Raw genomic sequence first — 24,775 nt, 5'->3', positions numbered from 1 at the left:
TCACCGTCCGGACTCTGAAGTGGGAAGAGGTGCAATGTCCTCAGACTCACTCCTGTTACGTCACTACGATGTCTTTCCTTACTTGATTGAAACAGGTTACATCAAAGATTTTATTTTATAAATAAATAAAGAAATTAAAAATGTATAGATATAACTAATGAAATATACCTATATTGCTGTTGTAGTTAGTTGTAGTTAAAATTACGATTTTAACAAATAGTTCTATTAAATTATGTTATTATGTAAACATGTTAGAGATTTTTTTTAATGAATTCTAGTTTATTTATATCATAGACAGGTTTTTGTCTCACATTTTTTTGTCTGTGTTTGAACAAAAGCTAATATATTACTGACCTTTACATCGTTACTAAACTGTGCCTCGGTAATTTTTATATTCTAAATGCCTTTTTTATAAAATCCAATTTTAAATTCTTTCGTCCGGACATCGACCCAAAAACCTTATAGGCCGTCCTTGTCGCACGCCGCCGTTGCTATAGTTTCGTCTCGAGTCACGAATACCGCTGCTCTGTCTTTATTTTGTTCCATAACGACCAAGAACAATGACTATTCGTCGATAGCATCGTGTTCCTACACCTATTCCTTTCGCGCTACAAGCTCGTAGCAATGGTGAGAGTGAGACAGTCTTACGTATGCGTCTTTCCTTTTCATAAATGTTTCGAATTCTTATTGGACCGGCGTGAGCTTAAAGATGGCCACTCGAGGACCGTTTTGTTGTTACGATAACCTAATTTTATTCCATTACGTCGGCGCTCGTTGTGTTTAAATTTCAATAAAGCAATTCCATTAAGTTCGAATGTCAGGAGGTAATGCGAGTAAAAAGACAGCGACCTCGCGGCGTGCGAACTGCGAACACGCCGCTCGCCCCCTCCCCCCTCCCCCCATAGTCAACACTAATTTGTTCGGAAACGTCGAAGGTTTGCCGGACGTCAAGCGACACGGAACTACCTTCGGCGCGTGCGTGTTTCCAGGTATCGACGTTTATTATATAGATCTTCGATCGGTAACGCGCCGGCAATAAAAACTTTATTGAACTCCGACATTTAATTAAAAGCAGCAACCGAACCACTTAGGTTTTTCCAATTATATTACGTGTGTCACAAACAATATGTTTCCGTGTAGTACTTGGTACGAATATACATTTGTGTTTATTGTTGTTGTTGTCGTGTGTAAAACTTGTACTATGTCAACGATTGGTGTAAAAGACATCAACGATTCTACTTCAACTTAAAGTTGGAATTGGAACACGTTGCTTAAAATTTTTGCATCGGATTTTTTCTCTGTTTTTTATTTATCATAAAATGTAATGTATACAAATTTGCTGTATGTATTAATATATTACCAATATACGAATATTACATTAGATAGTTATGTTTAAGATCTAATCTCTATATAATTCTCTATAAAATAAAAAAAGTTAGTTTCACAAAAAATAAAACAATAATACGAAGCGATATGAACATCGAATAGCTAGGAAACTTGATTGTGGAAACAGCGAACGAAAGTTAACTTTCTTCGTAGCGTCAGTATAGAGAACAGTGTTACGTAAACATGTAATGCGGTGCAGACGCATAAAGAAGCAGTGTTTGCATAATTAAATGATGCTATGAGTGATGGGATACGACAAACCGTGTCCACTACGAGATGTACACCATGAAAGCCGAAACATCCGTTTTAAAATATGTTGCCTCTAAATTTGACTAAAGATAGGTTGATCTATGTTTCAACGACCTATGTTTTAAGTTTCGTAGTTCGGAAACGCATTTCATGAATTATCGAACCAATAACACTAACGAATGGTTAAGCTGGGTATACTGAGATCGCAATACGGTGTGTGTTTTGGCAATGGGATATCCACAAACAGTATTAATCAAGTTTAGTAAGAGAGTAGCAAAATAACTGATGACAAGAGGTAACCTCAATGCTGTAGCTAGATATCAATAGAGTTAGGATAGCAATATTTACAGGTTGGGTAGAACAAAACTAAAATCATAATTATCTAAATACATTATTACTGCTATGGCTACAATTTTTTTTAACCAAATATGAACAAACTTAATTATAGTTTATCTTAGTTTTCGGTATTATTAGGTTAGGGTATTTCCCCCTTCCCTAGCTATTGCCATGGGTAACCCTAGGTTTTTAAGAAAAAAGAAACTTTAATTCTTCTTATTAAACATTTAAGTTATAATTTTTTTATAGCGGAAGAAATCGCAGTCAACTAGCAAAAACATGTACGAGTAATACTATAATTTTTACTAACACTTAAATCTATGTTATTTGTTTTGTTAATAGTAATGTTATTTTAAGTGTAATGATGGATATTAATGGTTTGTACAACGGCAAATGTAGTGTACAGTAAACGTAAACACAAAGCAAACAAATGTTATCGCACTTGCTTCTGGCCATTCGTGTATAACAAATAACATGTGAACGGTGAAGACCTATTATAATAAAAATAAACCTTAAGAACATGGGTTAAGTTTCAATTTAGAACTGATGAAGGCTCTTTATGAAATATACCCTAAGAAATAAAAATTAAAATCGTTTCACTTTAATTTAAAAAAAAAACTTAGAGAAAGCTGATACAAAGAAAAAAATATGACTTATACATTATTTTCAAAAAACTTATTATTCACCAGATCAGGTGTTTGACTTTGATGCAAGACTAATGTCAACAGAGTATAAATTTATGTTCCATATCGAAAGGGATATTAAATCATGGAAAGCCACTCCGCGCTTTAAGATATTCTGTACAAACTTAATATTTATCATACCACAATTTACCATAAAATATTGAATAGATTACAAGTTTGAGAATGTTAGAGGATTCGCATAGAAATTCGCAAATGTTTATTGTTTTACTCTTCATCATAAGATATGTGTCTAAAAACATATGAGTATTATTACAAAAACGTTGTCACGGACTTAAGATTATTCCGAACATAAAAGTCAACGAGCGTCTTAATCTAGATATTTAATCGTAACAAGGAAATAACATTGTATGAATGTATGGAGTTAATGTCGTTTAGTAGGCGTCACAGCCGGCTCGGCCGGACGCGGTCGACAGTTGCACTTTTTGCGCGTAAACTTGACTTTGGGCCGAACGAGACCCGCGCCTCCCTTTGTCCTCACCACGAAATCCTGTTCGACTTTTTGCGTCACGTACTCGCGCTCTATAAACTGCCAACGTCAATACTGACCTTAACAATGTATTTTTTAAATTCGTGTTAATGTTAAAATAACAAATGATTGATATTCCAGTTAAGCGGACAGCTTACGGATTCCTCATTCTTGTATCACGCGCGACCGCGTAATGAACAAACACGTAAACACTCATAAAACGGAACTGTACTTTATCATTTTATTTTTTTTTGGTTTTATAAACAAAGTTTAGACAAGTATTTAATTTAAATTAAAAAACAGTCTTACAAATTAAATTCATAATAAATAATAATGTTGAAAACGTGATTGCCTAGAAGTATTTTCTGTGGAGTAAGAAATATGTAAACCGCAGACTCAATTACCTGTAATAAAAAAAATTGAAGGTTGCTACTGTTTTAGTGCCTACCTTCAGACTTGTTATGGAAGGAATATTCATACGATGAACAATCTATAGGTCGCACTTATCGTTAAATTTAATGTGATTTAGGGAAAAAGTTGCCTTAATTCACGTACACTAAAGTTAAGTAAAAAGTGTGATGCAAAGAAATTTATATTAAATACGTGAAAGTGTCCGAATTTTCATGTATAAAATAAAATAGCAACAAGATTATTGCAAGAGAGGTTTATAAATTTATAGACAACAGAAAGCACGACTTGCAATTGACGACCACATTCCACCCTTCACAATAATTGTAATTAAAAAGATATTTATAGAGTACATATTGACAAAATATTCCTTTGATAACATGCAATGATTCGGACTAGATCGTTTTGTAAAAATATTACACTTGTATGCCACAGTTGTATTTTTGTAAGAATTGAACGGGCAGTGCTTAGAAAAATGTTTAACAAGTGTATACTTATTATTATTAGACTTTGCACATTATTATTTTTATTTGTTTAAAAATAAATTTAATGATTACAGCTGTTCGATATGTTTATTTTTAAATACGAGTTTAATTTTGATGAATTGGCCATCACGGTGAAATACTCAATCTTCGTCGTTGCTTCACGTTAATTAATCATAAGTGAAAACTTGCCTTGTGGTTACATTTTTAAGAAGCTTACGAAAAAAATTCCGTGCTATATTTCATTTCTACTAGATCACTTATCATTTCTCTGGTAACGGAACTCTCTTGATAACAGTTAAGTGCGCTATTTAATATAACACTTTATTTTATATTTTTATCTAAACTTTGAGGCACAATTTAATCTTTAAGATAAATATGTATATTTCTCGTTCCAGCTTTTTTTTTAATCGCTGTTTGTCCCTTTTCTATTCCTACAATTAATAAATTAGCTTTTTATTATTATGTAACATTGTCAACTAAAGTATTTGTAACATCTGAACAAATAATTCCATACTAGGTTTTGTTATAAAATAATTATCTATGTTCGCACTAGCATGCGATTAAAGCGTTTAAATAATTTTAGAGCATATTCTAAGCGTAAATTGTTACAACGTAATAGTGTAACGATTTATGTGGATACGACTAGAGTTTCGTAAAACCGATTACCGTGCACCGAGATTGGCTCTCAATTGTGCCGTGTCTAATTTATTGCAAATGCGCATCAACGCAAGTCGAGGCAACTGCATTATGTGTGTGCGTTCCCCTACGGGTTGTACCCGACTGCGTACATCATACATAAGCCATCCTGTTCCAACTCCATCCTGACCCCGCACGCAATTGTAATTAGTACTGCACTGTAGATTGTTGCATATAAATCTTTCTAAATCCCGACACGCATTACTAAATTACAACAATATTTTGATGAGCAACAAACTATCTATTGTAGAAATTAATTAAATACAAGCTTGGTAGAAAATATAACCCATGTTAAGTTGATATATTCGATACTTTGGTATAAATGAAATCAAAATAACACATTTTTTAATATCTCGAGTATTTTAATCGTAAACATTTTCTACTCTAAGCAAAATCAGTTTAAAATTGTCATAAACTCACCGCTGTGCTTATTCTGTCGCATTTTTACGCGCTGTACAATAGAACCTTACAATTATATTTCATGTTTCCTTTGCGAGGCGTAAAGTATTTAGTATGTTCGTTGCCTAAGGCCTCTTTTGTGCTAATTGCATCTCTTACATGTACTAAAGTCACCGTTTGTTTATACTTATATTATTATCCTAATCGATAGTATTTTGTTAAAAGCTCAGTCGTAAACAAGATTGCTATAATAAATCTTGTAATAATCCAATAGTAAACAAAATATAGAAATATTTGATTTGGACGAAAACATGTTTTAAATTAATAAAAAAATATCTTTGCCTAGATATCTTAAAATAGCGATTAAAACTTTATCAAAAAGAGAAATCCAACTTGACTTGCTAGTTTAGATACAAATTAAAAATACTAACAACATTTGATAGCTTTTATAGCTTTAACTTGTTTGTAATTTATACGATGCAGATTCTTCAAGCTAATTGCTAGAATTCCTCAATATTACTTAACGTATAAATATAACTATACTCGTATATAATAATTCAATGAACATATAAGCGTTTATTGCCGTTTCATAAAACTTCTGACATTTAACCTTCCTGGTTGCCAAGGTTCAAATGTCGTGTCATACAAAGTCACTTAGCCCATGTCATGTTTGTACATTTATGGTGTGAGTTAGGTGAAATTTTATATTACACTTATATAATGCATGAAGATAATCAACTATGAATTACTAGAGATATTAAAACGAAACCCTAGATATGCAAAAGTAGCTGTATTTTTAAAATACCCATATATTTTGAACCGTCTCGGCTAAGTATTGTTGGCATTGTTCACGACAAAAGTCGAATAGTTCTTTGGTGAAGATTCAATACATAAAACGTATACCCTTAGTGACCAATTAACGACTGAATGAAGCAGATTTATTGAGTACTAAGCTACTGCTATATTATTATTGGCATCAAAGCCAGTTGGTAATTTCACTGGCATTATTCACACGTAGCGTTAACTCGAGAAACGTTGCCTTTCGTTTGTAATTGTACTGAATTAGATATTCTCAATACGATTAGACGTTCGTTGTTCTGACTACTGACGTATTAAAAGGTTAACGGAAGTGGTCTCGTTTAATATTTTAATCGATCAAGCCTTACTTGTACAGTCATAGCTGTAATGACCTATTACTTATTGTATTATTTAACTTTATTAACAGAACAAATTGAGATTAAAAGTTGTAAATAAGATATAGTTTAAGACACTTAAATCTTACTACTTACTAATAGTATAAATGCGAAAGTTTAGATAGATGGATGGATGTTTGTTAGAGTTTGTACTCTAGACTGCTGAACGGAACTCGATGAAATTTGGCAAAGGCATAGATGTGGAGGTTAGTATGAAAGAACACATAGGCTGATTACTTTTATTTTTATTTTTTTATTAATACCACGCGGACGGAGTCGCAGGGAAATCCAGTTTAGAATAAAAATAATATTGGTCTTGGTATTTTTTACTTATCGTGAGCAACTTAAAAGACCCTTAATTTTTTTTGATACCAGCGTTGTCAAATTATACACCAGAATACGCTGAAGTTTAGCCGTGTTTAAAAAGTAGATGTGAAATTACTTTTAATGTACCAATAATTCTGACCTCAAACGAAAACAAGACCAGAAGAAATAAGATTGAGTTATAAGTCGATATATCACGTCCATGATTAGCAGAACCTCATTAGTCACGGTGTTTCGGATACGATTCGTCGAATCGAGGCCGAGCCTTGGACAAGTCGACTAGGTGACAATTAACTTATAACCACTTTGTTAGTGACTTAATTGAAAATACATTTCATAGCATAGACTTTTAGAATACACAGAAGTGTGGTTTCAATAATCTTTCATTATAATCGACATAAAAACATTCAAGTTAATTAAAAAAAAAACATGTACACATGTGTCGTCATAACGCGACAATACAGGAAGCCAACCCAATTCATAAAGCTTGTTTACATAAAAACTTTAAAAATATAATATAAAAATGGTAATAAATAACCGTATTGAGTTACAAACAAACCGCACGAATCGAGTTTTAAATATACGTACTCGTTCATAATCGATATGCTTTGCGTTCAACTTAAATGTCAGTAACTGGAGCAGCCAAAGGAAAGTTTATAAATAAAATGTTTTCACTTGAAGTCAGCCGCAATTACCTTCACAAAGCAGTAGCAGCCAAACTAAGGGACCCTTTAATTAAGGCCGGAATATTCCGGTTTCGTTATTATTGCAAGCTTTTCCGTGTTAAATATATTTCGATGATATTAACTATGAAAGTCTCTTTTTTTAATTCGTTCGTTAATGTATCATTAATTAGGCGGATAAAATTAAAAGATAACAGGACCTCAGTTTCTTATTTAATAATAAAAATTAAATCAAATCGACATTTTAAAACATAAGAAAGTACTTTTGTTACGAAGTACTAAAAAAATAATTTGTTGTTCATTTTACGACATGTATCAAAAAAACTGTTCTATAAAGGCTTTATACTCGTAGAATGGCAACTATAGTATGTACATAGTCTGTTAAGCTTGTCTCAGAAACGCAAATCCTATCAGGTTTTTATTGTTCAAGTAACTCTTTTACGAAGGACGTGTCTTCAATGATTTTAAGAAAACCAAAACTGCTACTACTTTTTCCTGATATTCATAATTTATAAGCGACAATTAAAGTTGATAACAAGTATAGGAGTTTATACTATTATTACGATACATAAACATAGAATAAGTCATCGGTATCGCTATAAATTCTTGTTAAATGAATGTTAAAACCTGCCTTAACATTGACGTAGTAATGATAATGTAATGTAACGAATAAAGTAACACATATTACTCATTTGATATTATTTATTATAAATCACATACTTTAATAAAAATATGAACATTAAAATGGTCGTGGGAATGGCATTAGGCGAGCAAGTCATCGGATTCAACATTAAGAGTGTAACCTTTGACTAACTATCGCACAACTGATGTGCGATTGTCTATTGTTTCGCGGCAAATTCAACTGTTTACTTACACAACTAAAAATCGAGTAGTGTCCGCACCAGATAAAGCGAGACTAAACAGTTGTGCGATATTTTAGTCAAAGGTGTTCGCCCGCTCTCGAACGTAAAGCTTTAACAATAAAATATTCAATAGAATCAAGTTTCTCTTCAATGTTTTATTATCTTTATCAACAAATAATTATGTTAAAATTTGCTTTTTATTTACTCTTAGGTATCAAAAAGTCTTCACAACGTATTTTAAATATTTACTTACCTGCACTGTTAATACCTAAGTATCCTTATAGAACGGTACATTATTTCACATGACAGGAATGCTGTTGTTTTACGAAATCGGTGTCACTTTTTAACAGGACCGAATTCCAATGCGAACAATAATTGGCGAATCACAAAAAAAATAACATTTTTGATTGTAAATGTTTTATATTATACACGATGTCATTAAATGAAACATATTTGTTTATACATTCTTTACATATCTTACTAATGTAATAAATGCGAAAATTTAGATGGATGGATGTTTGTTAGTGTTTGTAGCCTAAATAGCTTAACGGATTTGGATGAAATTTAGTATAGATGTAGAGAATAGTCTGGAAGAAAACATAGGCTACTTGCTTCTGTTTCTTTGAATACCACGCGATCGGAGTCGTGGGCGAAAGCTATAGTAGTTAGTATATAGTTTTTTATATAAACGTAATTCGATGTATCGATAATAGTATATGTTGTAATACAGTTACTCACTAATTATAACTCAATATTGCGTATGCAGGTCACCGGGTCTACTCATCTCAAACGCTTAGCAAACTTTATCAAAAATGTACCTTTGGCCGCCAATCAAACAAATACTGCTTACATAAACATTGGTTTGTTAAATTTGTTCTTGTATTAGCTTTCGCCTGCAACTCCGTCCGCGTGGAATTGAACAAAAAAAAACTGAGTAGCCTATGTGTTCCTCTAAACTATTCTCTACGTCTTTGCCACTTTTCACCGAGATCCGTTTATCCGTTTAGGCAAAGTCTAACAAACATCTATCCATCTAAACTTTCGCATTTATAATATAAGTATTTGAAAAATACCTAAAAAGATGACAAACGCAAAAAGGTTTAAAATATGATCAATTAGGATATCTTTTATTTAAGGATAACGATTGACCTCTTTATTTAGTATTCGTTTCGCTACAGCCTACAAGAAAAAAAAGTCAAGCGGGCCAATTAAAATGGCCATTATCGATATAAATAAAGATCAAGTTTATTGATTTAAATTGCAAAGGAGCACATCTACCGGATTTGGAGAGAAGTCGCGTCTGACACCTTCCGTGATCGAGGACGAGCTCTGCTACATGACACATCTGCTAGATTACATTATTAATATGCATTGCATTGAAATTGTAAATAGGTTTATCTAATATGTCGCTTCTAATTACGATATTTGTAAATCTTTAGGTTAAAATTAACCATTATTTCAATCAAAGACTCTAAGACCACGAGACATCCTAATTCATTACTTTTTATTCACAATAAACTATTGTAAAACAAGTTTGACTACTCAATTAATAAAAGTATTGTTTCAAATTGTTCATTTCTCGTATAAATATAAAGATTTAAATTAAAACTTAATAGTAGCACAGATTTTTAAGCTATAGTTAAATGAATATCTTCAAATACGATAGAGTCATTAGTCTCTGTTTATTGGAAAATGATTACTCAATAAAATAAAGTTGGTGCATTAAATTTAATTTGAATAATTGAAATAGGATTAGATTGTAAATGTTAAAGTTAAATTAGATGATAGGAGGCTGGCGGTTGGGTACTGTATCTTCTGGCTGAGATCTATGTTAATCGTTGCACCGGGACATTAAGAACGACACATCGATAATGGTCGGTGCGGTACGACGCTGGTCGCTCAAGGCTGCAGCACTCGGTGAAAGGATTCGACGTGAATCTGGATCATCCCAGAGACCACAGATGCAACTCCTATATTCATACAATAGCTATTCGCCGAAGTGTAATGTAAGCGGCCTGTCGTAATACATCACTTATATCTAACCATTTATAACTTCTGCTGTCACATCATCGATTCGGAAAACTGTAGCGAGTACCAGTCCGGTCGGTATACCGTGCCCGCGCTCAGTCCGCACTCGAGCGTCGACACCATCACGGAATATGCAAATGTTTGTGCGTCGTAACGTTACGAAATATTACCAGCCGATAGACGTGATAATACCTATAAATAAGGACAAACTGTTAATGGCGAAATAAGCTGATGGTGTGAGATCACGACTTTGAAATTATCGGCTGCAGCTATTATCGGTATAAAGGGACCGCATTAGCTTATTTTTATGATGATTGAAGTAAAGAGCATTATGCTTTGTAAACGTTATTGCGTTGTCGTAATTTTAAACGGACCTTTGTCGGACTAAAGATTTGTGTTTATTTTAACAAGATTTTCAATAATATTTATTAACTACAGCATTTAATAGAAATATTTAGTGAGTATTTTAATTAGTATATAGTGAATATCTATCTTTATATCGTAAAAAATAATAGTTTCTCCTAATTTCCTTTTTATAGGTCATTTAACTAATCTCCAGCTGTTTGTGTGATTTCTGAATAGTAATTCATATTATCATGTAAATTACATTCTATAAGAAAAATAATAGAAACATTCCAATTTAAGTAAGACACGTGTCTAATTAAGAAACTAATCTCCAAACGTGGCCGCGGGGCAAATAATATACAGATATAAAATTATAAATTGCGTTAGACGCCGCTATTCGTTAGATTAGACTTCCTTGATGTTGACGTAAGTTCCAACTTATGAGAATACTTTGATACTATAATACTATTAGTTTAAAATTAATATTTTGTTCGGTTATGCAAAATCAAATATATCTAAAATACTATTTCCTTAGTAATTAACCCTTAATCCCAACTTAATACTTAAACTTAACAATAAATGTCCATAGAAATAATAATTTAACAGTTTACAACAAAACAATTTAATAATGGTATGGCATTTCCCTAATGAAACCTAAAGTCATTTGCAATAAATTGTGGTTTTGACCACATTCGGCGATGGAAAATTTACAACTATTTAAAAATTTTCCAGAATTTTGAGACAGTTTGTAGACAACGGCTAGTTTGTAGAGATAGGAATTCATAGAAACAGCAAAAGAATTACGTTAAACTAGTAAATAGTACAGTAAATAATATATAGGATTGAAATGAACTTAAAATATTTTTATAAAATAATTTTTGTAAAAAAATATATTTTCATTTAAATTGTTTAAACTATCGAGAGACATTGTCTTAAGCAAAAATTAAACTTACGTTTTATCCTCCTGTGACGACACCGACTATTTTGGGACTATTTTCAAAATAATTTTGCTTAAATTATTTTCTATTACTATTTTTAGAAATCAAAAAGTGACCATGTTTGTTAGTAATAGATTGCGAAAATCTTTAATAAAAAAATGCTTTTGAAGAAAGAAAACCGACAGGCATTTATTAAAATATTTGATTCCACATCTGATAGTTAATCGTTCAATTGTATACCAGTTTATTATTGGTAATCGTATGAGATAAAAGAGTAGCGACGTACGTCCATCATTATTACCAGTAAGTGTACACACGTAAAAAGTTGCTGAGGTACTGTACATAATTGCACACGACTGTTGCTGACGATTAGTAGACGTTTTTATGTTTTCTAATGCATTATGCCTATTGAAGTACACGTTAAAGTAATGTTAATCGATGGTTTAAAATGTTTGACATGCCTTCAACTTAATATGTGATAAGTTAAATAAATTTAAGTACAGGTTAATTGGCTTCGACCTGGGGTCAATAAGTGATATTGTATAGCACTATTGACTGTTCAAATTAACTTTTAAGTGAGTATTTGTATTTACGTTTTATAAGTTAGGATATAACTTTTACTGCATCAGCCTACTACTCTTTATGTGGCGTCATAACGCAATTAGTGGATTTTAATCAATGCAATTGTGTTCCAACGGCTCATCAAGATTCCCTTCCTATATTAACCATAAAACCATTGTCATAACATAATGTACCATCTTAATTGGACTGAAGTGTTTTATTGAAAGTTATTGTATAACAACCAAATCCTGTAAAATTGTATCTCAAGCAATAAAATTCTGAATTAACGGTAATACAACAAATGGATGTGCGTTCCATGGAAAACATTATTTAATGTAATACGTGCTATTTTCGCAAATTCGAAAATTATCAACTTTTAATCTGTCTACTAATAAGATGATTTGTTGAAAAAAATAAACTTTTAAAATATATTTAGAATATCCAAAATTTAAAAACTAGGCTACTATTGCATAATATACAAGAATTTAATTATAAAATTATGGAAATAAAAGAGATATTTAATCAAAAACGTATTGGTATTCATGACAATAAAGCATTCGGTTGGAACATTTCAAGGCTGTATTGATAACGATACCGACGTCCGGGTTAAATTAATCTAGAATAAAATTATACAAAAGCAATCAAAACTAAAGCAGCTATTATTATTAGAGGCTATAATACTAATGTTATACGAGTCAGATGTCACCTTTAAAATAATGTTTCTGAGACAATCGAAACTAACCGTTGCAAGAAGGAAAATCAAGACATTTAAACTGTTTCATGGTTTTAGTTCCGGAACTTGGACAACTATTTTTTATTAGTACGAGAAAAAACTTAATCCATTTATAATTTCCACGTATTCCAGTGTACTTTAATTTAGTACCGGTTAACGTTTGCACTTTTTATGCATTATTCTAATTAAATTGACATTGTAGTTCTCTTTGTGCTTTTGTCACTTTTTGTTATGTTACAAGTTAAAATGGACAAAAGGGATGTTTTATGACAGGGATTAAGATTATCTTAGAATAAATGGATACACATCAAAGTTCTGTATCTATTTGTTGTGGTAAATGCATATTATTTTAAGATATTGAGGTAGGCTATAATAAAATATTGCTGTTAATCTTACGCAAAATCATATTATTAAGTATCAAAAATATCGCTTACAGCCATCGAGCTATCGCCGCTTTCATTATAATGACTATACATATGACAATAAATACATAAAACTCGAAAAGTCTTGACCTAATTTGTTGTTTGCTGCGGTTTCGCGGAGGACGTACATTAAAATCATTAAACACCATAAGAGAGACACGAAACGAGATCAAACCGGATCCAAATCTGAGGGAGCGTATTCTGTAACTGGAGCACTCTGTCGTCTCGAATATCGCCCCTCACCCCTCGCCCCCCGCCCCTCTCCCCGCCCCTCGTGTCGATAATAAGATTTCCTTTGGTAAATTGCAACGCCGCAGTTTCTCTTTTTCGCCATTGCACCTGCAATTTAAATCATTATTCTCAAATTTACTCACGAATTCCACTAATACAATTTACATTATTTCTTCCTTAGATACTACCAATTACAACCCTCTCCATCAAAACTCTCTTTTAAAAATGTCATTTACAAAAAACCTGTTTAAACCTAATCATTTCAAAATGTATGTAAGAAAAAACAATCCTGAAGGTTAACTAAGTATCGTAGGTTGAATTATGCAATCACAGTGCAGAATTCCTAAAATAAATTAAAATACCTCATAGACATAATAATAATAGTTGAGACAAAGCGTTCATCATCGTATAGCTATAATGTGCAAGCTAAACTCGAACGAGTAGTGACACAGTTCGTGCCGCACCTAACAAAGCAATATCATAAATGATAATAAAAACCTCGTATGCGATGAATCGCGTTTAATCGCAAGTTTTTATAGAAATTCTCGAATTTCGTATAAAATATTATGTCTCGAACAATGTCAAACAATGGTCAAACTGGCCATTTATTTTGTCTAGTTTACAAAAAGGCTAAACTGTACAAAATAAATGATAAGTTTGTTGATGTATTTAGTTAATTTATTACTTTTATCACATTTTTATGTCTAGATTCATGATGTCATATTAGACGAAAATACAGTTGCCAGCCGAATACTACTAAATTTTATTGGATCTCGTTGACAAAAGTTGAATTAATAACGATTTTATGACGATCCTGACATAGATTCTTAAACCATAATCTTTTTTATTTCAAGAATTATTTATAAATGGTTATCAGTAATTTTTTCTTATTAAAACTAATTACATAGAGAACTAGTTTTAGAGCATTTATTTATAATGACAGCGATCGTAAAATGCTAATGCAAAAGACATCAACGCGTATCCTAAATCTTATCTTACTTCTTACTTCTTACTAATATTATAAATGCGAAAGTTTAGATGGATGGATGGATGCTTGTTAGAGTTTGTAGCCTAATTTTTTTAAAATTTTTTTTTTTTAAAATTGTAATTCCAGGCGGACGGAGTCACGGGCGAAAGCTAGCTAATAAATAATTATGTCAGATATTAACTTACATGGGCTAAAGCTTGTAGAATCATGAATAACCGACGACACTAAGTAATTATTTTTAATAATTGGCATCGCTAGTTTATTCTCATGTACAAAGATCATTCATTATTCAAATACTGTTCCCATGTTCATTAATGGCTTGCCAATACATGTGTTCATGCAATTGACCGCAAATAAGTGTTTAAACATTATTCAACACTATATTATGCTTTAAATGTATTTTATTAACATAATTTCTTATCCGGGTATGGATACTAGACAGTCCATATAGAATAAGCAAATAATCGATGATGTAAGGGTTTTGTGGCAGTATCGTTCTTATATTAAATGTATGAAACAGTAGATTTCTTATGATACAGATTAGTGTAATCGATTCTAAATATAAAAGAGATATTCATTCGAGATATTGTTTCAGACATCACGAAACAACTGTTGTACGGAATGCAAGTAACATTTATAACGAAACGTTTAGTAACCTACATTAAATGTTTAACAGCGTGGCGCAGCGCTTAAATATACTGTAGCGACAAGCTACCAGTTATCTGCGTGGGAAACTCGAGCATGCAAGTACCGCGAGTAAATCTGGTCAATATATTTTAAGTTAGAATTCGACGCAGTCTGGCCGGCGCGGCGCGGGCTGCGCGAGGTATGCGCGGGCGCAGAGCGTCATACCGAACCATTATGCGACTAGATTGTGCATCTTTGCGAAGTATCTCCGGTGTCTCGACGCTAATAATTCACGCCGCAATCCACCTATATCTATGCACGGTATAATCAATTCGCTACCAGCGGCATGTCTTTACTAGGTCAGCAAATTAATTTACTCAACATCGTAAAATGGAAGAACTTATTGCATAAATTCTTCGTACAAAATACGTTTTAGTTTTATATTAAAAAAAATGTAGTAGTAATAAAATAACAACTGATAATATTGGTTTTAAGGATGAACTTATTGTGTCTGTTACGTTACATATTCCTGTTATAAATTCTTTAGCTCAACCTTGTGTCAGCGGGCGAGTCACGACGTTAGTCCAATTTAGCATATTTATCTGAACTCGGTAGATTTAATAGCTCTGTACTGACAATTGTGTTTTGTTTAGCATTAAAGATAAAACTGTACTTTCATGTTTATTTAACAACGCTTGTAAAACAAGATTCGCTAAATTAGTATCCAGCGAAGCTGTTAAATTCTGACCTACCGATGCTTCAAGTAAATTGGATATAATAATTTCACTTTTATTACAATCTAATGGTAATGTTAAACAATTTAATGGTAAATTATTACGTGGGTACCCAGTAATAATTTAACATAAAATTGCAACAGGCATTTATAAGAGAGATCAAAGGCTGAGCAAGGCAAACGGTCATCTTTAGCGAAATGCCAAAGGTGGTCGCGACTCGCCACAACGCGGCCGGTGACGTCGCGTCGCTCTGGTATGCATTATAGTACCATTTTAGTTCGGCCAACATTCATCATATACGAAAAAGGCAATTACAACTGTTTCCGTCTTTCCTTTACATTTAATTTCCTCATCACTTCGAACTAACAAACAAAGAATCGACCGCAAGTCCGAAGATATCTATGGACCGTTTTTGTTTGTAACAACAAAATTATTTACATAAAGGTTTCTTGCTAATTCCGACGCTGTGCTCTACATTAGCTATATTATTTAATATTAATACTTTTTCCTCTCTCTTTATTGTTAAGCTTTTAGTTTCATTTTTGCATCTAACAAGAGCAGAGTTTAAAATTAATGATTCACATTAACTATGATAAAATACTGAAGTGAAAATGGCGTTGCACAGATACACTTTCGAGACTGAGCAGCATAGATGCGCTGTATCTAGTGTCTTAAATCAAAGTGACAACTGAAACTGTGTTGGCAATCGTGGCAGTCACAGCGCACCTGCGCAGTCGGCTCAGTCGGTGCGGTCGGCGATCTACCACAGAACAAGTCAAACCATTACGACGCCGATGTAATGCCAATTAAAGCAAACTATTGTCATTGATCGTATTGATAACCATCTCGATACCTAAAGCATTATTCGAATCCATTTTTAATCTTTGCTCACTTTCGAATTACAGAAGAAACCTTCGGCACTCCTTTCGTAATGCAGACGAATTAAGTGGCGCTATGATTGTTAATATGGACTTTAATTTTTAAGAAAGTTATGATTAGACTATATTTTTGGCAACTCGTAATGTTTGCTCAAATAATTACGCAAATTGATTCTTAATATCTTCGTAAAAAAAGTAAAAATGCATGTCATATTCTAACAATTTAGTTCAAGCAATTAATTCGAAGTTAATCGAACTTGTAGGTGTTGTAGGCATTTATTATAATGATTAATTGATGCCGTTCAATAGAAGGTACTTGTAAGTAAGCAAGTATTAATACTCCTTCGATTGTTTTCTAACTAGACCAAAATACAGTTATCCTGGTTTCAATGAAATGTTCTTGTTTTATTAACCGTTTTTATTTGTAAAATATTATCAATTAGAAACTACAGTGGTGTTCTCAATCTTCTCTGAAGATTAAAGAGTAAATGTCCGAGTAAAACCCGAAGTCGTGAGGCGAGGAATGCGTGGCGTCGTGATCCGCGCCGGCCATTGTGTCGGCCGGCGGCGGGCGCTCGCGAGGCGGGCGGCGGGGCGCGGGCGCGGGCGTGGCGCAACCCGCTTGTTAACCCACATGCACCACCTCACAACCGCCGATAGCTCAGTCGAACTCATCAAATTCACATCCCTACCTACGTATAGAAAAAAACTAACTTAAAACGATTTTCACACACATTAGTTTTGCAAATCTTCGGTCACTATCAGTGCCCGTTACTTGACTTGAGCGATAACACTTTAATGTTGTGGAATATTGGCTACATACAGGTAGATGCAGCGCAGAAAGGATTTCCACATAAAAGTTCAAGATTCCGATGCCAATGTTTTGATGTCAGAGACAAAAAGTTAAAGTTGGGTTACCCAGGATAAGGGACATTTTACGTCAAACACGTTAAATATGTTAAGACATGAGTTGTAATGAAAAGTATCTTGTTGCTAATAATGAGTGCAGTGTAAACACCGTCATTGCAACGTTGCAGTAATAAAACTTTACAATTTACATATAAGTATACAAGTGAAGCAACGTCGACGTTTAGTACTGATTGAATTTTGAATTTTATGGATCATAGCTTCGCTATTACACTGTAGTCCGCTAGTTATATCGTTAGAGTACTAAAATAAATAAATTAATTATTATGTCAGACACCACCGAAGTTTACTTTATCATTTTTAAAATAAAACTTTCGCTTAACGAATATAAATTTTCATTTTTTATTCAATTAATTATTTCATAGAGTTATTTTAGAAATTTCAAATGTATCGGTTAAATTAAAACTAGATTAAAAGATACAGATACCTAGAAATTGATACTGGCTGAAAAGATAAATCAAATACTATTGTGCATACGGCCAAAACCAATTGTATTGTAGTGTACAAGGTTGTAAAGTAACCGCGTATTCACGCCTCGTAAGTATCGTCTCCGGCGAGCTCAAGCCGATACGTTCCTACACAGATTATATTTATATATTCAATATTTCGTCAAATTTCAACAAGTTGTGATTGTATCAGCTGACAGATGTAACTTGAGAGCGGGTGTTTCGCTCCCTCGCGCTTGCTCCAATTCATCGTGTCATTTGACAGACCTTTCTCATTTTACGTGTACTGAATCAGTCATGGAAGAACGATATATTAAATATTACACTTGATATCGGTATTTAAATGTTCTTGTAATGTTAGAAATGTATGTGTGCAGCTGAAAGTTTAAAATACTCTTTATTGAATACTAGAATGGATTGAAATAGTGTTACGGAGAAACATAGTAGGGAAATTGCCAATAACTAATAAAATTTGGTCTTCTTTTTTACACAATGTCAAAGATTTTAAATAAATTATTAGTCTTAAAGTATAGAACAAATATTAAGATTTAAATAATATTCCTCAAGTTATTCATGTAACGCTTGACACCCGACTATTTGTTATGCGATACATATATGAATTTGCATTTAAATAATGCAGAATATCATTCAATCACATATGATTAAAATAAATGCAAGAATTTAAAGTCTAAATTAGTGTAAAATTTTAAATGATGTTATGAACTTTTTAAATACTTCAATTAAAGCATTACTATTATAATAACAGACTATACTTACTTAATAATTCAAATGTGAGTTTGCTAGTAATTGTGATTAGTTTTCACTGTTGAGTGTTTAGTTTAAATGCGAGCGTCACGAGATGTTCGCTCGACCAGTACGTGACTAGTTCGGCCTATTTAACACAGGCCCCGAACACGAACCAGTAGTTTATTAATTAAACATTCGAATACCATGTACAGGCGGATTCAATTAAATAATCGCTAAGATAAAATACCACTCTAACAAAATATTATCTGCAATTAGTTTTAAATAAAAAGTAAAAGTCTTTAAGGGTTTCGAAATATTGGATTAACATTACAAGTAAAACTAATAGACAACTAGTCTATTCGATTCGAAAATTAATTGTTGATTTATTTTATTTTCAGATTCATCAGTCATCGCGTCGAGCTTCAGCGACTTGTGATCAATATCATGGAACAACAAGAGCTCTGCAACGCCGCCACCGAGAGCCTGCAGTGCTGAGTTCTTGTCGCCCACAGTACGGGGTTGGGGTGAATAATGGGAAAAAGACACGTTCGGATCAAGTTTGCACATTCCATTGGTCCGCCTCTTGATTTGAACAAGTTGGGTAGGTCCGACTAGCACCCCAACCCACGCCCTACTTACGCACTATCAGTTACCGACGCTCTAGCGACTGCCAATAAAGTACAAGTCATAATCGGGTTATACATTATTCAATTATTTAAATTTAGATTTATTTACTTTAGTACAAACCTTAATCAGAAAAGGAATACGGCGATTCAGCCGATGTTGAAGAACGAACTGGGCCGTTGTCCTCGGTCAAAACAATAAACTGTAGTCATGACGGCCACTGCACCAGAACTGTCCAAGTCAGATTTCTTTGATTTTGTGACATCGAATGACGTTACTGATGCCCAGTACAAACAACAGATGAGATCTGTTAATGTGTTCATGGAATCACCGGACTCGAGGTCGAACCCTTTGTTGTCGGAAGAACCGAAGGAACAAAATAACAATAGCTTATTGAGCGTAGCGGGAGGACAATCTACTGTTAGTAGCATGGCCTCGGCGACCACATCGAATACGTTACAAAGTTTTGATTCCATTTGGAACGTAGATCGAGACCGAGATCGCTTAGAAACTGCGATGTTAGAAGATCTCAACAAATTCTACTGGAATCAGGATAGTGAAATAAGCGGTGCGCATCCTTGTACCGACACCGCTATTTCCAACAAACTAATTAGTAACAACACGGACGGTCAAATTTATACTCTAACTGTTCTCAACCAAGACATGGGAGAACCGAACCCTAACCGATACTGGGCAAAGGAAGAAGACGTCTCAATGTCGAGTCCTACTGACATAGAGCAACAATCCTCACTAGACCTCGAGTCGATATTAAATATGAACGGTTTCCCTAACGACTTTAGTCAAGATTCATTAACTACTAATATACTACCAAAAGTTGAAAACTTTAATTACGAAGAGGCGGAATCAGAAAATCAAAGTGCGGACATGAGCACAAGTAGCTTGGTTAAAGTAGAACCCTACAATTACGATGAAAATGACTTTCAGAGTAACGATAAGAAAGATGATTCATGTAGTTCTATTATAGGGACTCCGACACTTTTGGATAGTCAAGCGGAATTTAACAACAACAATAACGACTGGAAGTTAACAGATCAAAACACGGAATCTAATGAGTCCTTACTAAGAAGCGCTCTCCAAGGGAAAGCTTTTATTAGATATAGCACGATACAAAAGAGTAATATATCGAAGATAGATGCTGAAGCGGAGTTGAAAAGGGTTATCATAAATAACAATAATAAAGCTGACGTTCCATCAATGTACCCAGACAATAAAGATAGTGAAACAGAACTTTTGATGGCCATCGCTCCGCAGAATGGAAACGTAAATATATCAATACTATTAGAAGACCCTACTGCGACTGTCATTGCTAACGGTGACAATCCGACCTCGACTCAAAGCGTCGACGATATTTTACTTTCACAATTAGATGCTAATTATCCTGATGACTACGAGAAGCTAAAGCGAATAGCTACAGAGTTGGGCGAGTCCGTGCAGCCGTTTTGCACCGTCGAGCCCATCGACCCGACTCGGAGTGTTTACAATATTCATCATGTAAACGGTGAATTAGTGACGATGATACCTTCGAGTGAAGTACAAATACCCCAGCACTTACAAATTGTGACCACGTCACCCGCAGTCACCAGCACAAAGTCTGTGAGTAAGAAATATAAGCGGATTCAAAACAAGAATCCACCGCCATCAACACAATCACCGTCAGGGACCGCAATACAAGCGGCTACATCTACGTCAAACGGCGTTAGAAAAGAAAGATCTCTACATTACTGTTCGATCTGTTCGAAAGGTTTCAAGGATAAATACTCCGTGAATGTACACGTTCGAACACATACGGGAGAAAAGCCTTTCTCTTGCTCGCTTTGTGGTAAAAGTTTCCGACAAAAGGCGCACCTGGCGAAGCATTATCAAACGCACATCGCCCAGAAGAGCGCCGCCGCCAATGGGACGGCAAAACCTACTAAGCAAAGGTAACCGTAGCACCATCGCTAAACTTTCGTCGGTATGCAAAGATAGTCAAAGGAACTTTGTTACAGTGAGAGTGATTTACTAAATAAATACGTAAAGGCTGACATATCACAGAAGAGTTGGTAAGGTGCTAAATAAACTAGTAGTTATAGAGAAATAAGGCAGTTGTGTATGGTGAAACATTCGTTGGATACTCGAGGCCGTAATGATATTTGTTAATTTGTACGTAATTCCGTCCGTTACCGAAATACTTTTAGGTTTAGCTAGTTTTAGCTAAAAACAAATACAATTAAGTAAATTTTATTATGAGATTTTTTTCCACTCTCCGTTCCATAATTATTAGTCATGTCTACTTTTTAAGAAATGTAATGTTAATCTGTTTTTTTACAATCAACTAAAGTAAAAGTGGCGTTTATTTTTCAATGATCTTTATTATGAATCGATAATACTCAGAAATTTTTTACTATAACGAACCGCAAGAAAGACTCAATTCTTAAAATAGTTTTTTCTACTATTTATATTATAAAAAGTTATCAGATTAGTTGCCAATAATGATGTGCAGCTTTAGGATTATCTACGAGTCCGCCGGCGCCGTAATTTCTCCCGCAGAGCGACCGACTAAACTTTCTAAAAAATAAAATAAAAAAAAACAGAGCAAAAGAACGAGCATTCAGTACCCACCATCTTTCACCGCTCGACTATCGTATCTATACATAACATTCCTCTTAGGTCAATTTACCGCGTTCGTTTTTTATGATTTGCCTACACAGTACTGTGAATGAAGTTGAAATCTAATGATAGACATTTGTACCTTATTTAACAATCACAGTTTCTTTAAAAGGCTTTACAAAACACGGTCTTTATTTTGAAATTGCACAAATAACAACTAATAAAAACTATAAATTGATTATGTCATTCGTCATTGTTAAACTAGAAAAATACAGTGAACTATTAAATTCTAGATATGGTATTAGAAGAGATTTTTAAAACAGTAAACATTCCAGTGAAGGGCAACATAATCCTGATATTACTTTCATCGTATAGGAGAGGCGTTATTACTGCAAGAACGCTATAAATTTGTAATAGACGTGGAACCATAACTGCAGTGTTTAAAATTTGTACTCCCTTTCTCATCCAATTGGCTTTTCTTTGTTTTATCCGAGCAACAACGTCATTAAATTTCTCCTCACTTGTTATTAAGTAACATATTTCTAAACTACATATTGATTTAGATGATAGAGAATATTTCCAACTGTATCAAATTAAATTTTCTTTAATTACTTGAAATCAAATCTGTGTTGCTTTCATTTTTGTTATTGTGTGGGAACTGCGTTTTGGTTATATTACAAATAAAACTTTCACTTGCTTTAAGATTTGAGGGTCCACATTTTACTATCAAAAATATTCTGCGTTTCTGACAGATTCGTAAAACCACATCGTAGTAGAGAAATAGGCATTTTGCATTATTGTTACCCTAATACATAATTTAAATGAAACAAAACGACCTGCTTTCCTTCGAGAAAGACAAAATTACTTCCTTTCGTTATGTCTATATTATAGGTTATCTATCCAGTTTCCGCAAAAACGAGACCTACGTACTTAGGCGATTTCTTTTTATGTATCGGATGTCATAACGGCAACGTATTCATTAAATTATATTAGGTACGGATGCTCGAATTGTAATTATTATCAATCATTTAATTTCGCGGCATCAAGACAAACGTTATTCATGCTAGCCAGTTTATTTGGCAAAATAACATCGCTTCCTTCTTACAATAAAAAGGACAATTATTTTTTATAAATTGGTTAATTAACAAAGCATTATTCATTCATTACTTTTAATTATCTCTTTTTTTTTAAGTCCCTAATTTAGGTATTAGTAGAACACAAAATAATTTCATCTAATCTAAGCTCTGTGGGTAAAATTATGGGTACTTTTTTGTTATATTTGCACTTCAATTGGTTTATGACAACTTTTTGCATTTTGATTACCTTATTGCAACATCTTTTCTTGCCAAACTTTTAACATTGTAAGTATTAAAAGTTATCAAACACTGCCTTATAAGTAATGTTACAGTCTGAGTGAGAGATTTTAATTGTAAAGTATACTAATAATTAAATGCATGTCGAAAAAAATATGACATCACAATGTCATATTTTTTTCAAAATATTTACTACAATAAGTAAAAACTGTACACAAGTTTCTAAAAATTGTAACGAATTAATAAATCTTCGGCTTCAAACAGTAAATATATATTTCTATAAATTGTTTTGAAATGAATCTATAATGTTGTGTTTTGTCGAGTTTATATTATACATTGACTATTATTCAATGTAATAAATGATTAATAAAGATATCCTTTATCAATACTCATTATTTGTAAATATGTACAACAGAGAGATTTAAGGAAAAATTAATTTTGTGACTTAAATTTATACTCTACCACTTGTATCTCATTAGATGGTATTTTGAAAGTTAGCGAATTTATAGATTTTATAAGATGTAAGAAACTTTTTTGAGAGATTTACCAATTAGATATAAGATACTATGGCTACCTTAATTATTACGAGCTCGTATAAGTAATGGTTGTTAATATATTCTTGTAATATATTATGTTGGTTTTTGAGAACTTATTTGAAAACAAAAGACGGATTTATTAATATTGATCGATCATTATTGCATTTGTTCCTGAGTTGATTATTAGATTTTATTGATTGTAATGTCTCGTTTATAAGTTTAAATGAATAATTCGTATATGAGTAATTTAAAGACCGTGTAATGTCAATGTTAGATTTAAGGACGATGTGGATGATGTTAAATTATCAAGCATTTGGTGTAGTTGAAGTGGTGTAAATATTTTGCTATTTATTTTGTGGTTTCGCCAGTTGCTCAATACGTGAAGGGCTAAAATTTTTTTTATGGAATTGTCCACTTCATCCTTAAAACTGAGACCGTCCTGTACAATAATTTCATTATTTATTTTATAGAATTATGGTTAAGTTTACAAAAGGACACAAAAAAGGTTATTGTAATTTTTGATTAACCCGAGCTGTGATTTTGCTTACGTTTATCTATAGACGCAGTGTCATTAAATACATCGAATTGTAAACCATTAAGAATTAGTACGTGTATGTATTTCCTTAGTTGGCACTGCATCCGAAACTCTCATGTCTTCCTCTCATTATGTATCATGTCATACTTTTGTTTAATAGGAAATAATAAAAGAACTACAGTATTTTTTTAATGTGGCCAAAAATATCCAAGATCTTAGCCGTGGAATAACAATATTCAAATTCACTTTATCGCCACTAGAATTGTTTCCAATAGATTTAATAACTATGAATCCGAATTTTTCTATATTTTCTCAACTCTAGCCGAAATATAAAATTGTTTAAAAACAGAAATAATTTGA

General features: G+C 33.0%; 1 protein-coding gene across 2 annotated transcripts in view; it reads left to right on the top strand.

Moving 5' to 3' along the window:
• The window catches only part of LOC106108066 (zinc-responsive transcriptional regulator ZAP1-like), a 50,877-nt gene extending 26,102 nt beyond the window's left edge, over positions 1-24,775 (top strand). For both annotated transcript variants that reach the window (XM_013289146.1, XM_013289145.1), the window contains one exon: positions 19,196-24,775. In XM_013289146.1, the coding sequence (XP_013144600.1) occupies positions 19,632-21,368 (1,737 nt within the window). In that variant the 5' untranslated portion in view covers positions 19,196-19,631 and the 3' untranslated portion in view covers positions 21,369-24,775. The remainder of the gene's footprint in view (positions 1-19,195) is intronic.

The sequence above is a fragment of the Papilio polytes genome, unplaced genomic scaffold, assembly GCF_000836215.1.
Source record: "Papilio polytes unplaced genomic scaffold, Ppol_1.0 DF821845.1, whole genome shotgun sequence".
NCBI classification, from domain to species: Eukaryota; Metazoa; Arthropoda; class Insecta; order Lepidoptera; family Papilionidae; genus Papilio; species Papilio polytes.
This window is presented reverse-complemented; position numbering and strand designations above follow the sequence as displayed.